Raw genomic sequence first — 24,536 nt, 5'->3', positions numbered from 1 at the left:
AAAATACAACAAGCATGTGTTAAGCCAAGCTATACGTCTCAGGCTTGTGCTAAAGCTTCGAGGTCTGGCAATTTAGGTTAGTTTAGAGACCACAAATGACGCTCTCGGGACCAGAAAACGATCTCTTGTTGACGTGTCGATCGAAACCGAAACCATGCCACCCTCCTCCCTGGCCAACTAGTTCCCTGCATGCAACGCGCGCCGTGTTGCATGCAGGGCTTTATGGAAGTAGTCTATTCCGGGGTTGTGACAGTGATCAACCGTGACACTGAGCGCGCGCACTCCTAATGAAGCTGGGGTCAAGGAATTGCCCAGCCCCAAACGTTCTTCGTCCATTGGATTCATTGATGTCAACAAACACGCCGCCGTCTGTGATTCTCTTTTGCAGAGTGGTATCGTGAAAATGGTTAGGCCTAAGAACGGTCGCGTCGCTCTTTGTGCTGAGTGAGCTTCGTAGGGTGCTTTTTCTTTGGCAAAAGGCATGCCAAAAGCGCAGTAAAAAAAGTTTGCAATTTATAGAGCATGGTTACTGTGGTGCACCACAATCAGCCATGGGTGCGCCTCTGTTAATGGAGACGTGCCACAGTACCATGCCATGTCATTTTGGCATCTAAAATGGCATTTGTGCTAAGTGTGTAAATGCAAAAATTTTACCCCACACATAATGTTTATAAAGGGGTAGTGTTATAAATTAATCCCTAATTTGTAAGAGAAAGAAATGAAATAGTAACTTTCTCAGGTTGGAACTCCTTTCCTTTTATGTACTGTTGCATTTTTTAGACACTCAGAATTTGTCATTTTATTAATGCCTCAAGGTCAGGTTGAGTAACCATACTGTCAACTATGACAGCTTAGGAATCACGATTTCTATACTTTTTACTGCCAGAGGTCTGGCCTCTAGCAAGTAATTGTCGCCACACATTTGCTCTGTTTATCCCTGCACGTGTGCTACTATATGATTGTGATTGCACTGTGTTTCAGCTGGAGTGGAGTCCAGCAAAAAGTGCCGACAACTGAGGGACCAAGTCCACCAGGACAACAAGTACCAGCCGCTGAGCGTGTTTCAGCTTCTCTTGCACGCCGCACAGTTTGAACTCAAGCTAAAAGAAGTGCGTAGCATTTCACAACCTTTTCGCTCCTTTTTTTTTTTATTCTGACAAACAATTAAACAGAACCCAGCTCAGATGCTCGTGTTGAGCACTTGAACCCTGAGTAGGTGCTGGATGGATGTGGATACTGTTATGTCAGTACCCTGCGAGCCTGCTCTACTTCAGTGGTGTCCATACAACTTACTGTGGTCATCGTGTCCTAGTTGAATGGTTTCACTAGGTCTTTTGCCATGTGCATACAAGAAAGTACATATAGAAGCAGGGATGGGCAGTATTTCAAATATGTACAATTATTTGAAATACGTATTTCAAATACTTTGTGTATTTTGCATTTGTATTTAATTACAAATTGGGTAATGTATTTGACCTGTGTATTTAAATACTAAAACGTGGGTATTTCAAATACAATTGTAATTAAATACAATTTTGTGGGCGAAAATACATCCCTCAAATTTATTGTCAAGACTCATTTTGCTCATCCTGAGACGTGTCCAGAGCACGAAGAAAACTACGTTCTGCACCGAATGCAGTGTCTCTCAATCAAGCACAAGCGTTTAGTGACTTTGTGATTATGGTGCTAGTCCAGGGCAAGAATAGTGACGAAATCTATGTTCACAGGCAGACTGGCTAAATAAGTGCCTGTGACAACTTGTGATGCTTTCCAGCCTGATTTCCATCCATATTTTTGCCTGGAACATTCTAAATGCGCGGGTCGTCCAGATTTTCGTAACTGGGGCGAGTTGCAACAATAAAAAATTCTCTAGCTAGTGCTGGGCGTCTTGGTCGTCTCGGTTCTTTTGTTGGTCTAAACCAAAATGTAATCGAAAAAAAAAAAGCTGCTTGAAGCTCTGTACTTTTTTCACCTATTACGTCCAAGCTGATTACATTATTTTGTGATTATATTTCTATTACGCTACTAGAGCATCGCACACTAACTCCCGAGTGTGCAATGCAAAATTAAAATGAGATGCCCAGAAACCCGTTGCAGCTGCCTTGAAGTCGCTGACGCAAATTTTGAGAAATGTATTTGGAAAAGTATTTGGAGGAGACCAAATACATTTGGTTGTATTTGTATCTTGTACTGAAATGCTTTTTTTGGAAATGTAATTAGATTTGTAATAAATACATTTTTGACGAAGTATTTTGTAATTGTATTTTGATACATATTTGCATGTATTTTGCCCATCCCTGTATAGAAGTAACTGGGCACATATGATTTAGGCTGTGTTTCAAAATTTTATCAGTCTTACTCCAGGGTAAGGGTTTTGTACCTTGGCTTTCTAAAACCTACCCGCATCCAGCATTTTTCGGCCTGTGTTGTCACGTGACACGACCCACCAGAGTAACTTGTATTCATTTGGGTAAGATTTGGAACACAACTGTGGGGATGCATCTGTGCAAATATAATACTAGCTATTCATACACAAGAGTGACCACTAGCAAAAAAACTGCATTGACCATGCTTTTGACTGTTTGACTGTATCTTTGGGCTCACCCCATCAGCGAAAGTTGTGTTTCATGTCAGACAGGGATGGTGAAAATTTTCTTACCAGAAATGTCAGAAATGTTGTCTGGACACTGCTGTAAGAGATAAACTTTGGTCTGTCCGTGCAATGTCGACGACAGACAGTGCAGCGCATGCAGAACCTTTGAAAGATGACAACAGACAAAGCACTCTTCATATAGTCATCTTCTAGTCTTCCGCTACATACGTTGCTGGTTGGCACCAATGGGAAATATCCCGAAAAGAGTTGCGCTTCGGTATGCCCATCTGCTGGTGCGTAGCACTAATGTCTAGTTCTAAGAAAACATGCAGTCGGTGCACATTCTGGGCTCTTCAAACTACGCTTACACTCTGTGTTTGAATGAATGTCTTTGAGATGACGCTACCAGCTGGGAACTGAGCTGCACTACTATTCTTCAACTGCAGCTGTTTCGGCACCTGCTGTCAGTAAAGCACGACAAGTGGAGCTCTCTCAAGAAGGAGAGCACAGAACGACTGGCGGAGTTGTCCGAAGTCTACTCCGGGACAAAGCCTCTGACCCGTGTCGAGAAGAACGGTGGGGGGCCTTCTCTGTTTTTTGTTGCGTGTTCCTGAAACATGAAATTCATGGGTCTGCTCAGTTTGGACATTTACAGACACATACAAGTAACAAATGGATGAATTGAAAACATTATGAAATCCTTTAAAGGGTAACTCCGGACAAAAGTCTAACCAAAATGAATTACTGATACTGATTTACGGAGAATAAATACGAGCACTGCCAAAATATTGCACTAATGGAAAACTGCGATCCACTCGAAAACCAATATTATAAACACTACCACCAGCTTTTGAGCTGGTTGACTGTTTGTCAAGCACGCTTGTGCCCCAACAACATACTAGACTTATTTGTAACCAAGGTGGCCAAGCCTGGCCAAGCAGGCTACTTGTTCATGCTTCCAGTTCTTTTATCATGTTTTTCTGCTGCATTATTAGTTGTCCCAGTGGACAATGTCTGTTTCTTATGTTATGTTTTAGCGGCAGTCTTTTGAAAGTGCTTCTCAGCGATCGCGCACTAAGATTATTTGTGGCGAGAAGTTTGGGTATCGCCGCCTGGTGGAATTTTTTTCACAACCCAAAATGAGGATACTTCAACTTCCTCTGCCTGTGCAAGCACGTGCAATGCAAAACTTTTATGCGCTATAAAAATTAAAACATAACCGCATCGGTAGCACATGCACTACCCATAGTGAGAAAACAGAAGTGCCCCTAGTGAGCTTTTCCCTGCCAATGACTCCCTGCTCGCTCAAGCACGTCATGGGATTGAAGGTGGCATTCACTGGCGGCCATAGTTTAGTTTGTTCCTGCTCGGTGCGAACTTACGACCAGCTTCCACAACGCTTCTGAAACGTGCATTGTACACCACCAAGATTGTAGTTCTTCTCTGAAGATACCGTATTTACCCGAAAACAGGTTAACCCTTACTTACTAAACCACAGAGAGCAAAAAAAAAACAAGGAAACAAAATGAAATATAGGTCAGTCTTTTTTTAAGGAACAGAAGATAGTTTGGGCAAAAGAAAGAAACAAATCTTCATTTACAGCACTCTCAGCTAAATCACAGCGCAATGCCCAAAACTTAATCATTGTCAGACCTTCCGAACATGTCATCGTCGTCGGAAGCTTCGTCAGCTTGGTAGACATCCTTACAAATTCGCAACAATACCTCACTGACACTGTTGCAAAATCATGACAAAAAGAAACAAAAGAAAGTGGAGATGGGTGAAGTGACGAAAGACCAAATACGAAGACGCGATCAATGCCATGAGCTGCCGTGAGCAACGCGCGAGCTGCCATGAGCAACAAAAACAAATGACCTCCATATATTTTTTTTTTGTGCGTGGAAGAGAGGGACTGAGGGGAGGGGCAAGGAGCAGGGCACATTGCGTTCCTCTCCCTTCCCTTCCCTCTTGCGTAGCGAGGAGAATGCGTGAGCAGTGCTTGCAGCAGACAGACGCGAAACGCGACGCCGGAGGAATGCGCGCTAGTGGCGGCCATGGCAGGTGGGCCGCTGGCTGCTGCTGCTCGGTTGTTTTCGTGCACCAAAATCTTTCTGACACAAGAAGCAGCGCGGCTCTGCGGCGACGCCGGCCTATTGACTCTATAGCTCCATGTCCATGGTAGGGTCGCTAAATTTGGTCACTAATGTAGGTCGAAATGTTTTGGTCACGATTATAGGTCGACCCTTAACTTTTGACAACATTCCCGAAAAAAAAAAAAAAAATTGTAGACTTATATTTAAGTTAATATGGTAAGTGGGGGCTTGTTCTGAGCCTGCGTTCATCGTAGCAAACTCGTTTTTTGGCTGGCAACTTTATGAATGTGCATTAATATTTGCTACCGGTGTTTTATATCTACGAAGTAAAGCAGTAAAACAGCCGTAGCATCTAACCTGACTGATTGGGACTGCTCTTGCGACTAGGCCAGTCGTAACGTCTTGCTGTACTGCGAAAGGAGATTTGCTTCACACGATGGCCATGCAGCTGATCACCAGAGTAGAGTTACCATCATGCTCGAGCCAGTAGTTTTGGTATCGCCGTACATTCCCGAAACAGAACTTTGAGATCAAATATCTACTAAACTACAGAAGTCATCGAAAAAAAAAAAAAAAAAAATGTTACACCTTGTCATTTAGGGACACTTCCTGTACTAAAATCAGTCATAACCCCAAAATCGAGAAAATGCACCGGAGTTACCCTTTAAATGGAGAAAGGACGAAAAGGGCCAAAATATGGGAAGTTTCGAAAGGCTTCTAAGTTTATTGTACGCACCCGCATTTTTATTGTGCTACAGCCCATGTGAAAGCTGCGTTAAGAATTGTCTAGGGCTTCTTTTTTTTTTTTTTTTTTGGTTGTGATGCATCTGTTATGCTCTGGAGGGGGAATCGACGACGCTGGCCTGGCTTTGGTAGTGTTTATTCTGTGGCAACCGGACCTAGGAAAAGCCCTTTGCTCATCCTCGCAGCCATTAAATAGGTACCGATTGAGCTCTAGGCTCCCGTGACGAGGTGGTTATCCAGCTCGCGTGTCTGCGATAAGGCGCCGTGAGCAACATCAAAACATAACGAACACAACAAAAAAAGGTGAAAGTCGGGCCTGTTTTTTTTTCTTTAGGTGAGCAGTAATCAGCAACTTGTAGTTTGCTTTTTTAATTAAACGTTTATGTAACTCGATGTAATTTCACTCTTCTTTAGACTTCAACTTGCCGTGTCAATTGTACTATTTGTGAAGTACCATTGGAAGGGGCCGCTTGAGTTCAATGTATGGTCACATATAAAAACATGTTTTCGGACAGTAAACTTTGCTTGCGTTTGAGACCTTTGTGCATTTCATCTCTTTCCTGCGCCTTCCTGGTCCTGGGCGTGCACAGGGTCCATTGTGCAGTTTGTTGATTTACTCGTGGCACAAGAAACAACTGTTTTGCCGGTGGTGTCTTCCAGCGAACCTGCAAGCATGGTTCTCCGAGATGAGCAAGGAGATTGACTCGCTCGACTACGAGGACACCACGGGCACAGGGCGCAAGATAGTGCAGCTCATACAGGCTCTAGAAGAGGTAACAAACGATGGACTATCTTTCCTCCTTCACTTGCTTTCTTTTCTTTTTTTTTTGTTCACTTGTCATGCAGTAGCGTAAATGCTCACGCAATAGTAACACTGGTATAGTTGATGTAACATTCTGGGAACAGAATCAAGAATTTTGTCATTCACTTGCCCGATCAGCTTTGTCTATGCTTTTCCACTGGCTCGAAGATGTCGCAATCGGACAAACAACTTTTAGGGTCCTAGTTACGCTTGAGGCTGGTTCACACATCTGCATTTCAGTGCGGCAGAACGTCTTGTGCCCGTTTGTGACTACCTAAAACAAACAGTGTCAGAATTATTTCGAGCCTACTGTGAAAGTACTATGCATAAAAAATTTAAGAAATCTATGCACAGATCGGAAATGTTTCAAGGCTACCTGAGAATCTGTGCCAGTGTTTTCTGGTCGTAAGCAGTCACAAGAGGGCACAAGGCACTTGGCCATACTCAAACACATTTGTGAACTCGCCTTATCTGTGCCCAGAGTGTAATAACACTAGAGACAAAGTTTAAAAGATTTAAAACTATTTTTCCGAGCAGCTTTGTCTACAGTGGAATCTCATTGATATGATTTTCCGGGGAACCAAGAAATAGTCACAAAATATGGTAAAAAAACTTTCTTTGATCTCATGGGCAGTGCAATACTGCCGTTGTTGCACTGCCTCTAGAATCGGCCCACTTTTTTTCTTTTTTTTAAATATTAGCTTGAGGTTGCTTCTTTTGTTTCAATATTTGGCACTGTTTTTAAAATTGGGTGTCGAAGTTGGGGCAGTTGTTTGCGGTAGTTGCGGCCAACCACCGCGTAGCTACCTCAGTCGTTACGTGACTGCGAGTCTTGTGAAGGCTGGTTGTAACTTGATTTTAGCCATGACTATCGCGGTCGCGCAACAGGTCATTCGTGCCCTATTGCAACGCGATTGGTGCTAGTAAACTGGAATATCAAAATATAATTTTTTAATATCTGTTAAAACTCACTTCTGTAGCCATATTACCTAAGTAATTACAAATGAAAGTATGATCATATTTTCTATATCAAAATATACATGCTTGATCATGCTGACAAAGACTGCCAAGCACAGAATGTGCAATAGGCCTTACACTTATCGGTGTTTTTTGCTGCTTCTGTCATTCATTACACTCTCTATAAGCTCCTCGTTCTTCTTCCACCATGGCCATGGCTGCGAAGCAGCCATGTCCATGGTGGAAGCAGGCGTGTCAAAGATTCGCTTTACTTGCTTTACACCATCTCCATGGTGTAAAGCAAGTGTGTCAAAGATTCGCACCCATTCTTGACAAATGCCGTGAGATGGCTCAGCATGACATGCCCACCATGCCCACATACTTTCACGGCCGCGAGGAACACAAGCGCGCCTGGGGCGCGGCCTTCGAATGCTGCGCAAAAGGTTCTTTCTTATAGCATAGGGGTGAGTTGGGCTAGTTGGTTTTGCATTATAAAAGGGCAATGCCCGTGTCTCACTAGAGCGACAGGCAGAGACAAAAGACAGCGACAAGCCTCAAACCCATGCAGCATGCTCGCGATGGTGCCTTTGGCAGGTGTTTGGTCGTTCGGTGCTTGTGAGGTAAGCACGAGCAATTTCAAGCCCACCAAAGATACCCTCGCGTGCATGATGCACGTGTTTGAGCATAGCCTCCTTTATTTTTCAAAGCCTCTCAAATCGCGAAAGACTCTGGTTTGAGGCTTGTCGCTGTCATTTGTTTCTGTCTGTCGCTCTAGTGGGACACGGGCGTATTAAGTGCAAAAAGACACAGACAGGGAAGATGTATGCACACAAGGCGCTCCATGTGTGTACATCTTCCCTGTCCGTGTCCTTTTGCGCTGTTTTGCCCTTTTATAAAGGATCTTTTTTTGCATCGAGACCAAACACCGTCTCTCACTAGCTCAGTCGGGAAAGCACTTGGCTCACAATATCAAGGTGGCGAGTTCAAATCCTGCCAGGGAACTGAGGTCTTGTTATATGGTTTCCTATAGGTGTAACGCTTTCAGTGTCGGTCTTTCGTTAGAGCCAAAGGTTACGCCTAAGAAGTTACTGATCTTCATAAAAATTGACTGATAAAACACATTCTCTGTTCATGCACTGTTCCTATGAGACGTTGGCCGGGAACGAAAAGAAGAGTGTATTGTACCGGAAAACGTATCACGCGGGGTCGTATCAACGAGATTTCACTGTATACTTTTACGCCGGCTCGAAGCTATCACAATCAGACTCGTGGGGTTCTGGTTACATTAAAGCGTATTAGTCTCGGCAGATTTCATCCGTTGTGGTTTCTTGAGTCTTGCATTGTCTCGCGTCCTCTTCAGGTGGAGCAGTACCACCAGCTGGAGGCCAACCTCCAGGTGAAGCAGTTTCTGGCAGAGACGCGGCAGTTCCTTCACAGCATGCTGAGGATCATCAACGTCAAAGAGGAGGTCCTCGTCACCCTGGAAGTGATCGCCGACCTCTCCTATGCCTGGGAGATCATTGACGGGTTCGTGCCACTTAGACGTGCCTTCTTTCTCAGAGGACTGTGTCCTTCACTGTTGCATCCTCGAGTTCTGAAAAGTTGCCTTAAGCCAGAGGGCCTTTAAACTTAACCCAGGCGAAAATCGGTTTACTTCTAGCTGGATTATGGAACTGGAAATGAAGCAGTCCAGCTGGATTCCAGCTGGGTCCAGCTGGAATCCAACTGGACCCAGCTGAAATCCAGCTGGACTGGCTCATTTCCAGTTTCATAATCCAGCTGGAAGTGGACTGATTTTCGTCTGGGTTTGGAACCCTTTTTTCTCTTTTATTAATAGCCTGGGAGACTTTTACAATCTCGGCATTGTTGTAATACCGCAGTGCAGAAGCCTGCAAACCTTGTCAACAATAATGCGCATGCTTAGTAGTGTTTGGCTCATGGTTGTGCATGAATGGGAGGCTCCGATCTGCTGGGAGATAGTGCTTAAACTGGAGAACACTTACCTTGAAGACGGGGGTGTTCGAGGAAAGTTTGAGAGTTTGGAAAATCCACGAGGAAACTCTGGGGAACCCCTTGGTTCCTAGGAACCCAGTTCGAGAACCCGGGTCCTAAGTGGTTGCTCTAAGCAGACGAACTCGTGCCTTTTCCAGTTACACCCCCTTCATGCAGAAGGGAATCCGAGACGACCCTTCGATGGTCATCAAACTCCGGGCCACGTTCCTCAAGGTTTGTTTCATTCTTTTTTTTCTTCAGTTCAATACCATATGCTCATTAAATACCCATTGTGCAGGCATGGAGCAATGCATGGGACATGTAGTCGCGGGATATGTTTACAGCGCTGCATTGACTGGATGATTTGTAGCGTCTACTGCGGTTTATCGTTAAGTGAACTCGAGACCAGAGTATAGAGGGGAGCGAATACTTTCTCTTCTACACGTCCGGGGCATTTTAAAATTATTTTGGAAATTGCTTGTCATGCTTGTTCATGCGAATCTACTCATCGCTTGCTACTGTGCTTCCTGTTATGTTGGGTCTAACTAGATGAAAAAGCCACTACTGCTTTCCAAAGTGGTAGCTTTATGGGTACAACCAACCTTAGGTGCCGCATAGTTATGAAATGCATAGGTCGGTCAGTCCGTAACCGTTGAACGATCTTGAAACAAAATGGAAACCGGTGCCAGAGATTGAGCCCCGGTCACCGGCGTGGAAGCGGAGTGCACTGCTGACTGAGCTACGGATCCAGCCCGCAGGAACGGGAGGAACAGAAGTAGGTGGTGCTGGAAAACGCGTGGAGCATAGAGGTGTGGAAAGGGCAAGAAAGAGCAGTGGAAACAGGTAGTATAGAAAGAGTGTGTGGAACAAGAAGGGGTGAAATGGGCAAAAAAGTGCACTTGTAATCTCTTGTTGACCCAGATAAATTCAGCGTAGGGGCTTTGTATCCGAGTTGTGCTGAAGGGAAGCGCGTGCAGCATCACAAAGAGGCAATGTTGTGACACACTCTGTTTCCATACAGAACCTTGCCCTAGGCACCACCTACCTTAAAATCCGAACAGATAGCCCACCTAAAATCCAAAGCAAAGCGGGTGAAAGTAAGGAGTAAGTTAACTCTCAGTGTGTGATCAAAGAAAGTTTAAAAAATGCTAGCTTTAGATTTTGTGACCTGTAAGAGTTGTGATTGCAGGGGGAGGGGCGATGAACTGAACACTGCTGCCCTTCCCGGTCAGCAGCGTTCGCTTATCTCCCGTTATGGCTCTAAATAACACCATTTCTGCCAATTTCACCATTGGCCAGGGCCCTGCAATTACTGGAAGTGGGCTGTCTCTCGGTGTTTTTCAAGAAATAGCAAATTGAGCCAAAGTAGGGGTGGGTTGTCTTTTGGGGGCCGGGCATTCGGGATATTACAGTACGGTAAACTGAAAGCGCCAGCCTTCCAGCCACCCTAGTCACTGAATGACTAACGGTCATCCTGCCCTATGCACCACCCAAAATAAGAGCACCACCCACCCTATGAAGCTGTCGTAAATAAACATGTTTGGAAAAATAACCAAACTTGCAGCCCATTTTTTTTTTTTTTTTCTGCCCTTGGTGAGGTTTTTGTTGACCCTGAATGGGAGCAAACAGCTTTTACTCCCTCTAAAATAAAAAAAAAAAAAAAAAAAAAAAAAATTCCATATTTTTAGAGCAAAGAGGTGTTGAGAAAACGATAAGGATCAGTGTTGTGAGATATTCATTGTGGTTGTGGTTGTCATTAAGATTTAATTATGGAAATTGTGGTTAAATTTCACCTTGGAACACAGCAGTTTGCACTTTTTTTCTAAAATGTAAATTGAGGCTTTTCAGTGTATGTTTAACTGCAAGCACGGTGGTCACCGAGACTTGTACGGAACACGCGAGCTGCAAACTATCTCATGAAACAGCTATCTTTTCACACCTGATCAACTTTTATTTTCTGCTCATTCAATCTTTACCTGAGCAGCCACAAAACTTGACCAAGCCCGCCAGGATAGTTCTCCCAGGTAATAATGCACAGTTCCCATGTTCCGTACAAGTTTGGCGACCACCGTGCATATGAAAGTGGGCCAAACTAACTTGTAAAAACAAGCAAACAAGCACTTGCAAGAAATATGACCAAAACAATATTGCCGTTATTTGGTTAAAGATCTCCTGCAGTGATCGCATTTCGGAGTTTGTTAGGTCCTTCGTCACCTCAATAGGCAAAACCGGGACTGAAAACAAGGATGTATCAGGTTTTGAAAAGTTTCCGGACTATGTGGTGGCCACAGGAGATCCCAAGTTAACTAAAGGCGGTATTGTTTTGAGACGCGTAATTGGGGTACACTTCATAATTATGTTAGCAGCCATGGCTACTCTGTGACCTTTTCCTGTTACAGCTGGCCACAGCTTTGGACTTGCCGCTACTTCGCATCAATCAAGCCAACAGTGCCGACCTGGTGTCGGTGTCGCAGTACTACTCAAACGAGCTGGTGAACTATGTGCGCAAGGTGCTGCACATCATCCCGGTGACCATGTTTGGGCTTCTGGCCAGGATTGTGGAGCTTCAGACGACCTCCATCAAGGAGGTGCCCACCCGGCTCATGAAGGACCAGCTCAAGACCTATGCTCAGCTGGAACCTCGATACGAGGTATGACTGCTAGGTAACTCTGCAGGGAAACGTTGCAACGCAATGCTAGAATGTAATGATGGGATGCAATGCTACGAGGTAAAGGCTGGTTCACGCATTTGGGTTTGACTGTGACCAAGTGCACTGCATTCTCTTCCAAAACTAGCTCACTGGTACCATCTATTGGGTAGACCTAGAACACTTTTAATCTGCATATATATTTTTGTAATTTTTTATTAACTATTATTCTTCTATTGAGGGCTTAAATTAGGGGTGTGTGAATACTCGAATATACAAATTCGAATCAAATAGAAAGTTCCTGAATAATTTGATTCGCGAATCGAATTCCTAGAATTCGGGCACTCGAATATTCTATATATTCGGCCAAAGACGCTCGGTCGGCGCGGAGCTGACAAAAAAGGCATTTCTTCTCCCCATGTTAGCACCGTGATGTTAGACAGACCATGCGAGAAACACCTCTTGGTCCTACCATCCCACAAAAATCTAACGCACAGGTTAGAAAAACGAAAAGTAACGAATGCCGCAAACTTTATAGCACGGAGATTTACTCACAATCATGACAAAATCTATGCTTGAATCACAACCAAAACATCCCGTTTGCGCTGCTTTTAGAGAGAAATTGTTGGGAGGACGGAATTCCGCACCATGCCTAATTCTGTTCACAAGTAAAGCCCCTCGTTTCAAATTGAAGCGCCGATGTAAAACGCACTTGGGGCCGCACTCACAGAAATCGGCGACTGCACAATCACAGAAAGAAAACCACGTTAACCACGCCGATGAAACCAGCCGAGTTATCGTCGTCATTCTTTTGGAATCACAAGCCACAAATTCTGATTCAGAACAAAATGGAACGGAAAATAGTGTGCCTAGATTTGAGAGGGTTTCGAACCGTTCGATAGCCGCGTTTGAATGGACCCTTGGCAAAACGTACAGCGCCACGACGGCAGGGAATTTTGGGAACCCTCGGTACAGATCACGTGCTTTCTCGTTGGGCCTACGCGACTGCACGCGCGTCCCGGCAGCTAGCGCCAGCAGCCGTTGCAGCCATCCGCCATCCTGCCCATCCGCCGAGTCGTACGTCGTTGGTGGCGTGCCGTATCTGTGGCAGCGTAAAGGCATCGTGACAGGTGAACTTATTTTAATATGTTATTCGTCGTAACTTACCTTCACATAAGGAAATGTCACCAAATCCACTTAGTTTGCACCTCAACCGTGGCAGGTTTCGACCAGGTTCGACAAAGCATTGGTGCAGCAGACGACAGAGCCGGTACAAAGGAGAGGGATGAGGAAGGGGCAGCCTTTGGCTCATTGCTCGCCCGACTCAGCTGCTTCAAAAGGTGTTGCCGTGGTAACCTGCGCCGGCTCGCGTCTGCCACGTGGTCACGTGGTAGTGGGAGGCAGAGCGTATTGAGGACTCCCATTATTCGTCGCGCGGCGCGTGCGGGCTTTTGGGATTTTCGCAAAGGGTCTATTGCGAATTGCGAGAAGGTGACGAAAAGACGAAAGACGAAAGCATCGATCGGGATTGGGGAGGCAGGGCAGGCGTTGTCGCTCTTTCCGTTTGCTCGCCTTCTTTCCACGTGACAATACAATACATGCACACTCACAACCAATCTGCCCTGGAGCCGTCTCCTAGGTTTCAGTTTCGCTTGCTCCCTCTTTTAAATCAAGGCTCTCTAAAACAGGAGAGATGGATGGAGGAATGGACGCATAGCAGCAATTGGATGGTGACTTGCGCCACCTATCAACATGTTTCTTCTTACTTCAGATTATATTGTTTAAGCCTGTTTACTCAGATTTGACCCCTACCTGTTTATTTATGTGAAATAAAATCCCAGATGCCCTTTTTCTTCCTTAAAAGGGAGACCAAATATCGCAAAATGCCCCTTTTCTAAGATATACAAACATTACAAAAAAAAAAGTTGCGGTGTTAGGTTGTGTTTTTAACAACAAAAAAAGGCATGCGTGGTTGTAACTTTGGGATTTTCGTGACGTTTAGGGTAGGTAGATTATGTTTGTGCCTTAAAATTGGATCATCAGTGCCCAACGCCCAGCAGCAGCTGCTTTCTTCTTTTTTTTTTTTTTTCACCAGAATTTTTATACATTTTAGCTTTTGTTCCGTACGAGACACATATTCTACACCAGCCGCATACTCTGCACATATAATAATCTCATTCGCAGCACACTTTGAAAAGTTCCTACAAATAAAAGCACTATTCTATATTCGATTCAATATTCGGCTTTTTTTTTTCTTAATTCGATTCGGTATTCAATTTGAAAACTATTACTCGGTATTCGCACACCCCTACTTGAAATAAATTTGACAACATTACAAGGGACCATTTCTCGTGAATGGTGCATAGATTTAACCTCGCAAATACTGTAAAACTGTCAATCTGGTTATACAGTTTCAGTGCTACCTGAAGGCACCAGTGCGGGTACGTTTCCTTGATGTGTTTTGTGTTCTCTCATTGTAAGCGGTCACGAGAGATCACAACGCGCTTGGTCGCAGTCCGACGTAAATATCTGAACCAGCCTTAAAGGGACAATGAAGACGATTTTATTTAATTTTTTTAAATGGTGTTTTAATGCTTCTTGGGAACATAGCATGCTGCCCAATTTTTTGTAGACAATTGTGACGAGTATTTATGTGCCTACGAAAGCAGTAAAGAAACCGAAACTAAACAATATCCATTCTCGTTTCTGGGCCTCCGAAAACGGAGGTGACGTAGGAGTGACGTCAAGTGTGAATAGTCGGTATCGGTAGTATTTAGGAGATCGAGACTGGTTACAGCAGTGGGTTATAGCAGCGCGGTGGTGCGGTCGTTTCGCCGAATCTGTCAACATGGACGGCAATGCCGCTCTCGCGAGCGAGTTCGAGCTTCCGTTGAGTGACCGAACACAAACGGAACGGGAGTATGTGTGTGGCGGCCTCTGCCATCACCCGACGGAGAACGCCCAGCCGGCAACGAGCGGCCCGCATGCTGAAGGACGGACGCGGGGGAGATGCCGAAGGGAAAGCGGCAGCGATCCCGCCATTCCGGGATCCGGTTCCTCCGCGGACGCCCTCTTTTCGTAGTCAAAGAACACCAACAGAAACCCACCCGTAAAAACTAGCGTTGCCCGAACGAATACTGGTCTTCAGTCAACCGTTAGAACAGCCATCCACAGCTACCATTTTGCAAAATCTTTCGAGTACCGTTTTTATTTTGTTTGCCCATAGTTGCTCGCTGCCGGTTTCGCATCCAGCGTAGCAAAGAAAAAAACAATGATGCTGCTTTATTTACGGTTCAGTAATTATTTCGGTCCGATTTATACTTTTGATGGTTATTCAAGCGGAAATTAGAACAGTATTTCTAAAAATCGCGAACGAAAACTTGACCGAGGGCGCGTCTCTCGTTTCGACCAATCGCTGACGCGTCTCTTGTGACGTCGCGCTTCTTGGCCCCGCATCGGTCACGTGAGCTCCGCTTCTCCTGGCTTCTCCCGCAACCCTCGGGACGTCGCCCCAGTTGATCCCGGTACGATTATTACCGCGACTGTTTAATTCATTCGCGCGGCACACAAGCGCCGGTTTCGGCTGAAATTTGGGCAGCGTGGCCTGAGACGTGCCTGGAACCCAGTTCAATCGCCAAAAAGATCTTCGAAATTGCCTTCATTGTCCCTTTAAAAAAACAGAAAGAGTTGTCTGAGACGAGCTTTACCAGTCTGGTCCTACTTTGGACATGGCTTCTTGTTTGGTCTGTTCTCCATGCTAGCATGCACTCCTCTCGATGTCAGATGTGATGGCCAGTCGGAGGTGGTGTGACGTGATGCGCAATGTCTAATGTGATCTGTAATGTGTGACGTGATGCGCAATGCATGATGTGATGTGCGATATATGAGGTGATGTGCAATGTCTGACATGGTGCGCAATGTCTGACATGGTGCGCAATGTCTGACGTGGTGCGCAATGTGAGACGTGATGCACAATGTGTGACGTGATGTGCAGTGTGTGATGTGATGTGCGATGCATGAGGAGGATGTTCAATGTCTGACGTGATGTTTTATGTAGGGATGCCGCGAACTTTTTTCGAATCGAAGATTCGATGATCGAATCAAGCGATTCGAAAGGTTCGAAAGATTTCGAATTTTCGAACTTTCCATATCGAGAAATTTGACGAAAGTCGAATTTTCGAACTTGGTAAACTAAGAAGTTCGACGTTTTTCGAAATTTCGAACTTATTACGCTGCAAAATTCGATGCTTGTCGAACTTTCAAACTTGACAGACTAAAAAATTTGATGATCTTCGAACTTTCAATTTCTTGCACTAAAAAGTTCGAAACTTTTCGAACTTTCGAACTTCCTACGCTAAGAAATTTGATAATTTTCGAACTTATTAATCTAAAGAATTCGAAAATTGTCGAACTTTCGATTCCTGAAAAGTGAGAAGTTCGACGAACTTCGAATTTTTAGGGTAAAAGTTCGAAGTTCGTTGAACTTCGAAAGACGGGGGGGGGGGGGGGGGGGGGGGGGCGGTTTCATTTGGATTTAAGCAGTGAGGTACATTCGTAATTTTTTTTTTCTCGCATTTTTACACGTGGTGCTGCATTCTTTGTGAAAGACAATGCCGTTTATTTCAATCATCTAACATGCTTGGTTTTAAAGAAATAGATTCCCGAAGGAGCGAGGAAGGACGACGGGTTTTTGACAATTGTCGTTTGTGCCATATTTGAAGCGCGCTATAGCCGAAGCTATTTATGGTACAGATGTTAAACTTTTTAAGAATGATCAATGTATAACCTAGGCAAGTGTCGGCTTAAGATATGATTATTGTTGTTCAAGACGAGTTTCGAAGAAATATCCAAATATGTATCTGCGGGCAATTATGCCCTAAACTTGGCAATTTTTTTCGTTGAAATTGTTTGAGGTGTCGCATTTAAATTAACACCACAGACAGTACATATCATTACTATCTGCAGGATACAAATCAATGTATATATTGTTCTTTTCACGTTGAGGAATAAATTAACTCGGGGGAAAAAGATTTTTAATATTGTTAAAATTCGGCACGTCATAAAAAACAAAAAACAAAAAGAAACATTTATTTTTTTTTTCTTCTTCATTTCACTTTTTTGGGACGTGTTTCTTTTAGCCTGTACACATTTTGGTAGGAGAAACTTGTGTCGTAGTTCAGGGCCTCTGAATATGCAAGAATACCACACTTCCGGCGGATTCTTGATAGTTTTCTTTTCTCCAGCTTTTTATTTTTTGCATTTATTATGTTTATTTATTTATTATTTTTTACTAATGGCACAATTATTTAGGTCGAAAAGACATAGCTTTGAACTTCCGAACCACTAAGCATGTGACAAGTAGTGCCTTCTGACGAGTTTCTAAGAATGACCATCTACGCTATCTTTTATGCAGTGAAGAGCGACAGTAGCTATACATATGCATTAATAATTTCAGATTAAAATAAGCTCGACCATGTCCTCTTTCCCCGTATTGTTTTCTTTAACAGTCCGAAATATCTGGGGGGGGGGGGGGGGAGGGAGGGAGGAAAGGGGAGGAGAGGGGAGGGGAGGAAAGGGGAGGGGAAGGGGGAGCGGGGAGTAAAGAGAGTGGAGTCCCCCCCCCCCCTTCCCCCCCCCCCCTTCCCCCCCCCCCCTTCCCCCCATTTTTCCTCTTCAAACGCTGCTCGTATGGTACAACGCTCTGCGGCCTCAAGTTGTGTCGGCTTCTGTGCTTTTTGCTCGGCGTTTCTTCAGTCTCCGAAAATAAACCCCCATAACAATTACAAACTAAAAAATTGTCAAGGTGCAGGCGAGCTGTTGTATGTTGATCATGATGCAAAATCCCGAGACTGGGAATGAAATTTGAAAGAAATAGTGTAAGAAAGAAAAAAGGGGACAGGACAAAGTCTCAAACTCAGTTGAGTTGAGTTTGAGACATTATTCTTGAGCTGAGTTTTCAGCTGAGTTTAGTTTGAGACGTTGTCCTGAGCTGAGTTTGAGATGTGGACATCGCACGTCTAGTTTCGGTTTCGCCACACGTTTAGTTTCGGTTTCGCCTCCGGCGTCTGGCAACTGGAGCCTGCTGAGGTATGCCGCCGGAGGGCGCGGGCGTTTGAGTAAACAGTTTCGAGTTACACTTTCGGGATCGGAGAGACACGCCCGCACCGGGGCCAACGCGCTCATGTATTGCTGTACCTTGTGTAGTCAAGTATAATAAATAGTTTTATGTACCGGACATCTCCACTACATAATTGGTGACCCGGAGTTCCGGACAGCACACCTCGGTCACACGACCCCAAGCAACCACCGGTGAGCAAACATGACTTCCACCAACGGTTCCGCGGCTGACACGGCCGCCCAGGCACCGCTTTCCCCCACCGTCTCCACCGTCGCTCTCAAACTTCCGTGCTTCTGGCCGGCGGACCCAGCCCTCTGGTTCGCGCAAGTTGAAGCCCAATTTGCGACGAGACGTACAATTTCCCAACAAACGAAATTCCACCACGTAATCGCCGCCCTCAGCCCAACGGAAGCGGCGGAGGTGCGCGACATCATACTCTCTCCCCCGGCCGACCAGCCATTCGACCGGCTGAAACTCGAGCTCGTCCGCCGCACCACCCTCTCCGAGCAGAAGCGCCTGCAACAGCTCCTGACTGCGGAGGACCTGGGGGATCGAAAACCGTCCCAGTTACTCCGCGGGATGCGCCAGCTGCTCGGGGAGAAAGCTTCGACGGTCGACGAGTCGCTCCTTCGGCAGTTGTTTTTGCAGCGCCTACCAGCTAATGTGTGCATGGTGTTGGCGGGTGCCGGAGACATGACGCTTGACGATCTCGCTGCCCTGGCGGATAGGGTAGTGGAAGTTGCGTCACCCAGCATCTCTGCCATCGACAGCTCGGTTCAAACGCTTCCAGCCTCAAACGAAGTAAAGAACCTGGTTTCCTTCACGGAATTCAGAGCCCTGCGCGACGAGGTCCAGCGCATCGCGCAGTCACTTGCAACCCTGGAAAAACCACGGCCGAGACGCCCTCGCTCCTTTTCTCGCCCTCGTGGGTCGTCGCGCGCGCCTGAGAGTACTCGAGTTTGCTGGTACCACCACCGCTTTGGCGACAACGCCACCAAGTGCGTCCTGCCCTGCGCTCAACAGGGAAACACCCGGGCCACGCACTGAAAGCGGCCGGTGCCCCTGGCCTCCCAGCGCGCCGCTTTTCTCCATCTTCCACCTGCCCAACTAGCCAAAATGAGCAGCGGGGGGAGCCTTCAACGAACAGTTCTCATAATAACAAAATTAATTTGAAGAGTGAACATTTCGTGCCATCCCAAGCGCAAATTCAACCTGGAAAATTGTCTCACATATCAGGAGTGCCTTCTCAACCACGCCTATTTTGTGTTGTGGACAAAGTATCCAAGAATCGCTTTCTGGTGGACACAGGTGCAGAGGTTAGTGCAATCCCAGCTTCCCGTGTCGATCGTCTGAGGCGCCCAAGCTACAACTTGCAAGCTGTGAATGCTACAAAAATTGCAACGTACGGCCAGCGCTCTCAGACGATGGACATCGGTCTACGCCGAACTTTTCGCTGGGTTTTCTTGGTTGCCGACGTCAGTCACGCCATCCTCGGAGCTGATTTCCTCCGCCACTTCGGTCTCCTCGTTGACATGCGCAACACGCGGCTACGAGATGCCACAACGCTCCTGTCCGTGCACGGCATCGCGGAGGCCACGGGGGCGGTGACTTCAACACTACTTCGACCGCAAGTCAGGTCAGACTTCGAGGATTTGCTGCGTGAGTTTTCTTCCCTGACGTCTCCAGTGACCACAACTCGCCCCATAAAGCACAACATCACGCACCACATCATCACGTCGGGACCACCCGTTCATGCACGCCCTCGCCGACTACCACCTGAGCGACTGAACGTGGCTCGGCGAGAGTTCGAGCACATGCTTGAACTCGGAATCGTGCGACCGTCCTCCAGCCCATGGTCGTCCCCACTGCATATGGTCCCAAAGTCCACTCCTGGAGATTGGCGTCCTTGCGGTGACTACTGCTCCCTCAACCAAGTGACCCAACCAGACCGCTACCCTGTGCCCCACCTGCACGACTTCGTAGCCACTCTTCACGGAGCAACGGTGTTCTCTAAGGTGGACCTTGTCAAAGCCTACCACCAAATACCAGTGGAAGAAGCTGACATTGCAAAAACGGCCATCACTACGCCGTTTGGGTTGTTTGAGTACACCCGGATGCCCTTCGGACTTCGGAACGCGTCGCAGACTTTCCAGAGGTTTATCGACGAGATAACACGGGGCCTGGATTTCTGCTACGCGTATGTCGATGACATTCTCGTCGCCAGCACTTCTGCCGAAGAACATGCAAAACATCTGCGACAACTCTTCGCTCGCCTCGAAGAATATGGTGTACTCATCAACCCAGACAAATGTCAGTTTGGTGCTAGTGAAATTAATTTTCTGGGACATCGCATCAACTTTGACGGTCTTCGCCCGCTCGGCGATAAGGTGCAAGCTATTCGGGATTACCCTCAGCCACTTAACAAACGAAAACTTCAGCAATTTCTAGGATTGATTAACTTCCACCGAAGATTCCTCCCAGGTTGCGCACGCACACTGCAGCCTCTGAACAATCTCCTATCATCCCCGGGACCGAACACCGCTCTGTTGGAGTGGACGGACCAGGCCCAGGCCTCATTCGTGCAGATCAAGGAAGACCTGGCGGCAGCTGTGCTCCTCGTCCACCCTCAACCAGATGCAGCTACACGCCTCATGGTGGACGCATCTGATGGCGGCGTTGGCGCGGTGTTACAGCAGCTTGTTGGTGAGACTTGGCAGCCTCTGGCATTTTTCTCCAAGTCCCTGTCACCTGCGGAAACTCGCTACAGCACCTACGGACGCGAGCTGCTGGCAGTCTACATGGCGGTCAAGTACTTCCGCCACTTCTTAGAGGGACGGTCATTTCACATCATGACAGATCACAAGCCCCTGATCCACGCCTTCACCACCAAAACGGATGGGCTCTCCCCAAGAGAAGTTCGACATCTGGCGTTCATATCGGAGTTCTGCACCGACATCCGCCATGTAAAGGGAACTGAAAACACCGCAGCTGACACTCTCTCACGCGCCAACGTGGGCAGCCTTACGTCCGCTACTCCCATTGATTTTGACAAGATGGCAACGCTTCAGAAAGAAGATGAAGAGCTCAGAGATCTACGTGCTTCTTCAGCAACGCTAATTCTTCAAGACGTGCCCCTACCGACATGCACTCAGCTCCCCACATGCGACATTTCCACTGGCACCGCGCGCCCGTTCGTGCCGAAGTCCTTTCGACGCTCAGTGTTTGACTCTCTGCATAACCTCTCCCATCCCGGAATCCGCGCCACACAAGCATTGGTGAAAGCCCGATATGTGTGGCCGGGCATGAACACGGACATTCGAGATTGGGCTCGCACATGCACCCAGTGTCAACGCTCTAAAGTGCAGCGTCACACTGTTTCTCCGCTCTCTCCATTCCTGCCGCCCGATGCCCGGTTCAGCGAGGTTCACATTGACATTGTGGGACCTCTGCCACCCTCACAAGACTGTTCCTACATACTCACTTGTGTGGATCGCTTCACCCGCTGGCTGGAGGCTATCCCCCTGCGAGACATGTCCGCGGAAACCGTCGCTAAGGCGTTTCTGCAGACGTGGATTGCGCGCTTCGGTACACCTTCTAAGGTCACAACCGACCGTGGCCGCCAGTTCGAATCTGCCCTCTTCAGAGAGTTCCTAACGCTCTTGGGAACACATCGGATTCGCACCACCGCCTATCACCCCGCAGCTAACGGCCTGGTGGAGCGGATGCACCGGCACCTGAAGGCATCAATCACCGCTTACGGCGAGCCCTCACGCTGGACCGAAGTGCTGCCACTCGTCCTCCTGGGCATGCGCACAACACTCAAGAGTGACCTGCAGTGCACCAGCGCCGAGTTGCTCTACGGCACTACCCTGCGGCTCCCCGGCCAATTCGTTGCAGCCAACATAGACGAGCAGCTTCCAGATCCCCTCCAGTACGTGTCACGCTTACGGACAATCATGGACAGCCTCCGTCCGACACCAACCCGTGCTAAACAGAGTCCTACCGTGTACCTGTTTAAGGAACTTGACACTTGTAACCATATATTCCTGCGCCGCGATGCTGTGAGAAAACCCCTCCAGCCGCCGTACGACGGCCCGTTTAAAGTCATTCGTCGTGGTACGAAACACTACACAATCGAAGTGCGCGGACAATCAGATGTGGTTTCGGTGGATCGATTAAAGCCGGCTCACCTCGAGCATTCAATCACCACTCCAACTAGTGCGCCGGCGAGAAATTCTGCAGACTCTCCGACGACGCGTGGTGGACGAAGGGTTCGTCAACCCGTACGATTTGTGCCGTAACGATTTGTGCATGTATTATTTTAATTTTTCAACATTTCTGGAAGGGGGAGTAGTGTGGACATCGCACGTCTAGTTTCGGTTTCGCCACACGTTTAGTTTCGGTTTCACCTCCGGCGTCTGGCAACTGGAGCCTGCTGAGGTATGCCGCCGGAGGGCGCGGGCGTTTGAGTAAACAGTTTCGAGTTACACTTTCGGGATCGGAGAGACACGCCCGCACCGGGGCCAACGCGCTCATGTATTGCTGTACCTTGTGTAGTCAAGTATAATAAATAGTTTTATGTACTGGACATCTCCACTACAGAGACATTGTCCTGTTGCCTTTTTTCTATTTTCTTACACTTTTTCTTTCAAATTTCATTCTCAGTCTCAGAATTTTGCATCATGTACAAACTAAACTTACTATATGCCAGCGTCACTCGGGCGGCGTTTGAGCTGATTACTACCAACGTGCAAGGGGGTAGGGGGGCAGTTTGCCAGATCGCTTCAATGTTTTTCTGAGCCTCAAGTGACCCTCAACCACCTGCCTGCCCCTGGCCGTTTCGAACTGGAGGGGTATCATTAAACAGTGTGTTCGTGTGATCACTACTGCGTGATGCATGTTAAAGACCCCCCTCTTCCCCCCCCCCCCCCCCCCCGGGCTGGCGGCCACAATTACTGATCTGCACACGTCACTCTGCACTGGCAAATAATCCAGCACATCCGGGACACTCGTCGTCTCATTTAATTGCCTGACCAACTTCGCGCAATCTAAATATCACACCCGAACATTTCTAAAACTGATTTCGTGAAAACCAGTGAGGCGTGAAAACGTTATTTGAAACTGAAACTGTGGCAAAACATGAAAACCGGACTTGAAACTTTGCGCACTTGAACTTTAAATAAATTCGAAACCTAAGTTTCTTTTTCGAATTTAGCGCTAAAAGAGAATCGTAACTTTCAAACTTTTTGAACTTGTGTAGAAAGAAATTCGAAAACATTGAATTTATCGAACTTCATGTCTATAAGAATTAGGAATGTTCAAATTTCAGATCCAAAGAAATTCCGAACATTCGAATCTCTCGAATTTGAAGCGAGGAAAGTTCGAAATCTTCGAATTTCTCGATTGAAATCTTCGAATTTCTCGAACCTCAAGTAAAAAAATATTCAAAATAATCGAACCTGAACTTTTAGAAACCGTAAAAGCTTCGAGCTTTTCGAATTCGAAACTCCACGATTTTTTAAAGTTGCGAATTTTTCGAATTCGAATCTCCGTGCGGACAAAAATATTGAAACCTTTCGAATTCGAACATCAGTTCAGTTAGAAAATATTGAAATCTTTTGAAATAGAACCTAGGGTGGTTCGCGGCATCCCTAGTTTTATGCATGATGTAATGTGGATGTGATGCACAATGCATGATGTGATATGCAACATATGATGTGATGTGCAATGCTTGACTTCTGACTTCACTGTATAATGCAGGTGGCCAAGCTGACCCACTCCATCTCGGTGTTCACGGAGGGCATCCTGATGATGAAGAAGACGCTGGTGGGCATAGTGCAGGTGGATCCTAAGCAGTTGCTGGAGGACGGCATACGCAAGGAGCTCGTGCACCAGGTCATGAAGGCCCTGCACACGGGCCTCGTCTTCAACCCCAAGGCCAAGGTACTAGGCTTATTTGTCATGGGCTTATGAGAGGGTGCGGCCACTTCCGGGACCCTCTAAACATACGACCCCTGGACAAGGTCGCTGTCAATCCTTTGTGTGTTTCTTCTCATGTATGAAGCGTTTATGTGAGCTGTCAAACGTGGATCCAGAGCAAGAAGTACAAGCACTCCGTGTGAAGGGACACTGCAAGTTCAAAAACATTTTTTTTAAAACCCCCTAATAGGCCAGGTATGCCACAAAATGTGTTTTTGAAAGAAAAAAAAAATGTTTTTGGAGGAGGGGCAGTATTTATGCTGCAATGCACAGTTATAACGAAGCCATGGTTGGAGCATAAAGGCCAGTCCTCCTCTTCAATTTTTCACTTGGCACTAAGACATGACATTGTGGTGTCAAGTCATGTTGCCACAGGACAGTCACTCAACAGTGTCTCGTGATCTGATGTCACATAATGTGGTCACACGACGCCGTGATTTGACACCCCACGTTGCAGTGTTTCATGCCCTGCCATGCAGTATGCGTGGATGCTTTGACAAATAAAGTTCTGGGGGTGGGTTTCCGTTATAAAGCATTCTATTCTTCAAAACGTCCGAACGTTTGTTACAAATTGTTGTAACAAACTAATCGGCCTCAGAGGCCAAATCAG

The 24,536-nt window shown here is 46.6% G+C and overlaps 1 protein-coding gene across 1 annotated transcript in view; it reads left to right on the top strand.

The window, feature by feature from the left end:
- LOC120848271 (WASH complex subunit 5) overlaps positions 1–24,536 on the top strand; it is a 56,290-nt gene that overhangs the window by 19,033 nt on the left and 12,721 nt on the right. Inside the window, exons 10-16 of the mRNA XM_040220233.3 lie at positions 982–1,109; positions 3,040–3,169; positions 6,091–6,203; positions 8,550–8,716; positions 9,340–9,415; positions 11,581–11,832; positions 23,708–23,890. Of these exons, the coding sequence (XP_040076167.1) occupies positions 982–1,109; positions 3,040–3,169; positions 6,091–6,203; positions 8,550–8,716; positions 9,340–9,415; positions 11,581–11,832; positions 23,708–23,890 (1,049 nt within the window). The remainder of the gene's footprint in view (positions 1–981; positions 1,110–3,039; positions 3,170–6,090; positions 6,204–8,549; positions 8,717–9,339; positions 9,416–11,580; positions 11,833–23,707; positions 23,891–24,536) is intronic.

The sequence above is a fragment of the Ixodes scapularis genome, unplaced genomic scaffold, assembly GCF_016920785.2.
Source record: "Ixodes scapularis isolate PalLabHiFi unplaced genomic scaffold, ASM1692078v2 PGA_scaffold8__174_contigs__length_109621045, whole genome shotgun sequence".
In the NCBI taxonomy this organism is placed as follows: Eukaryota; Metazoa; Arthropoda; class Arachnida; order Ixodida; family Ixodidae; genus Ixodes; species Ixodes scapularis.
Note: the sequence above shows the minus strand (reverse complement) of the source record. Positions and strands in the feature narration are given on the sequence as shown.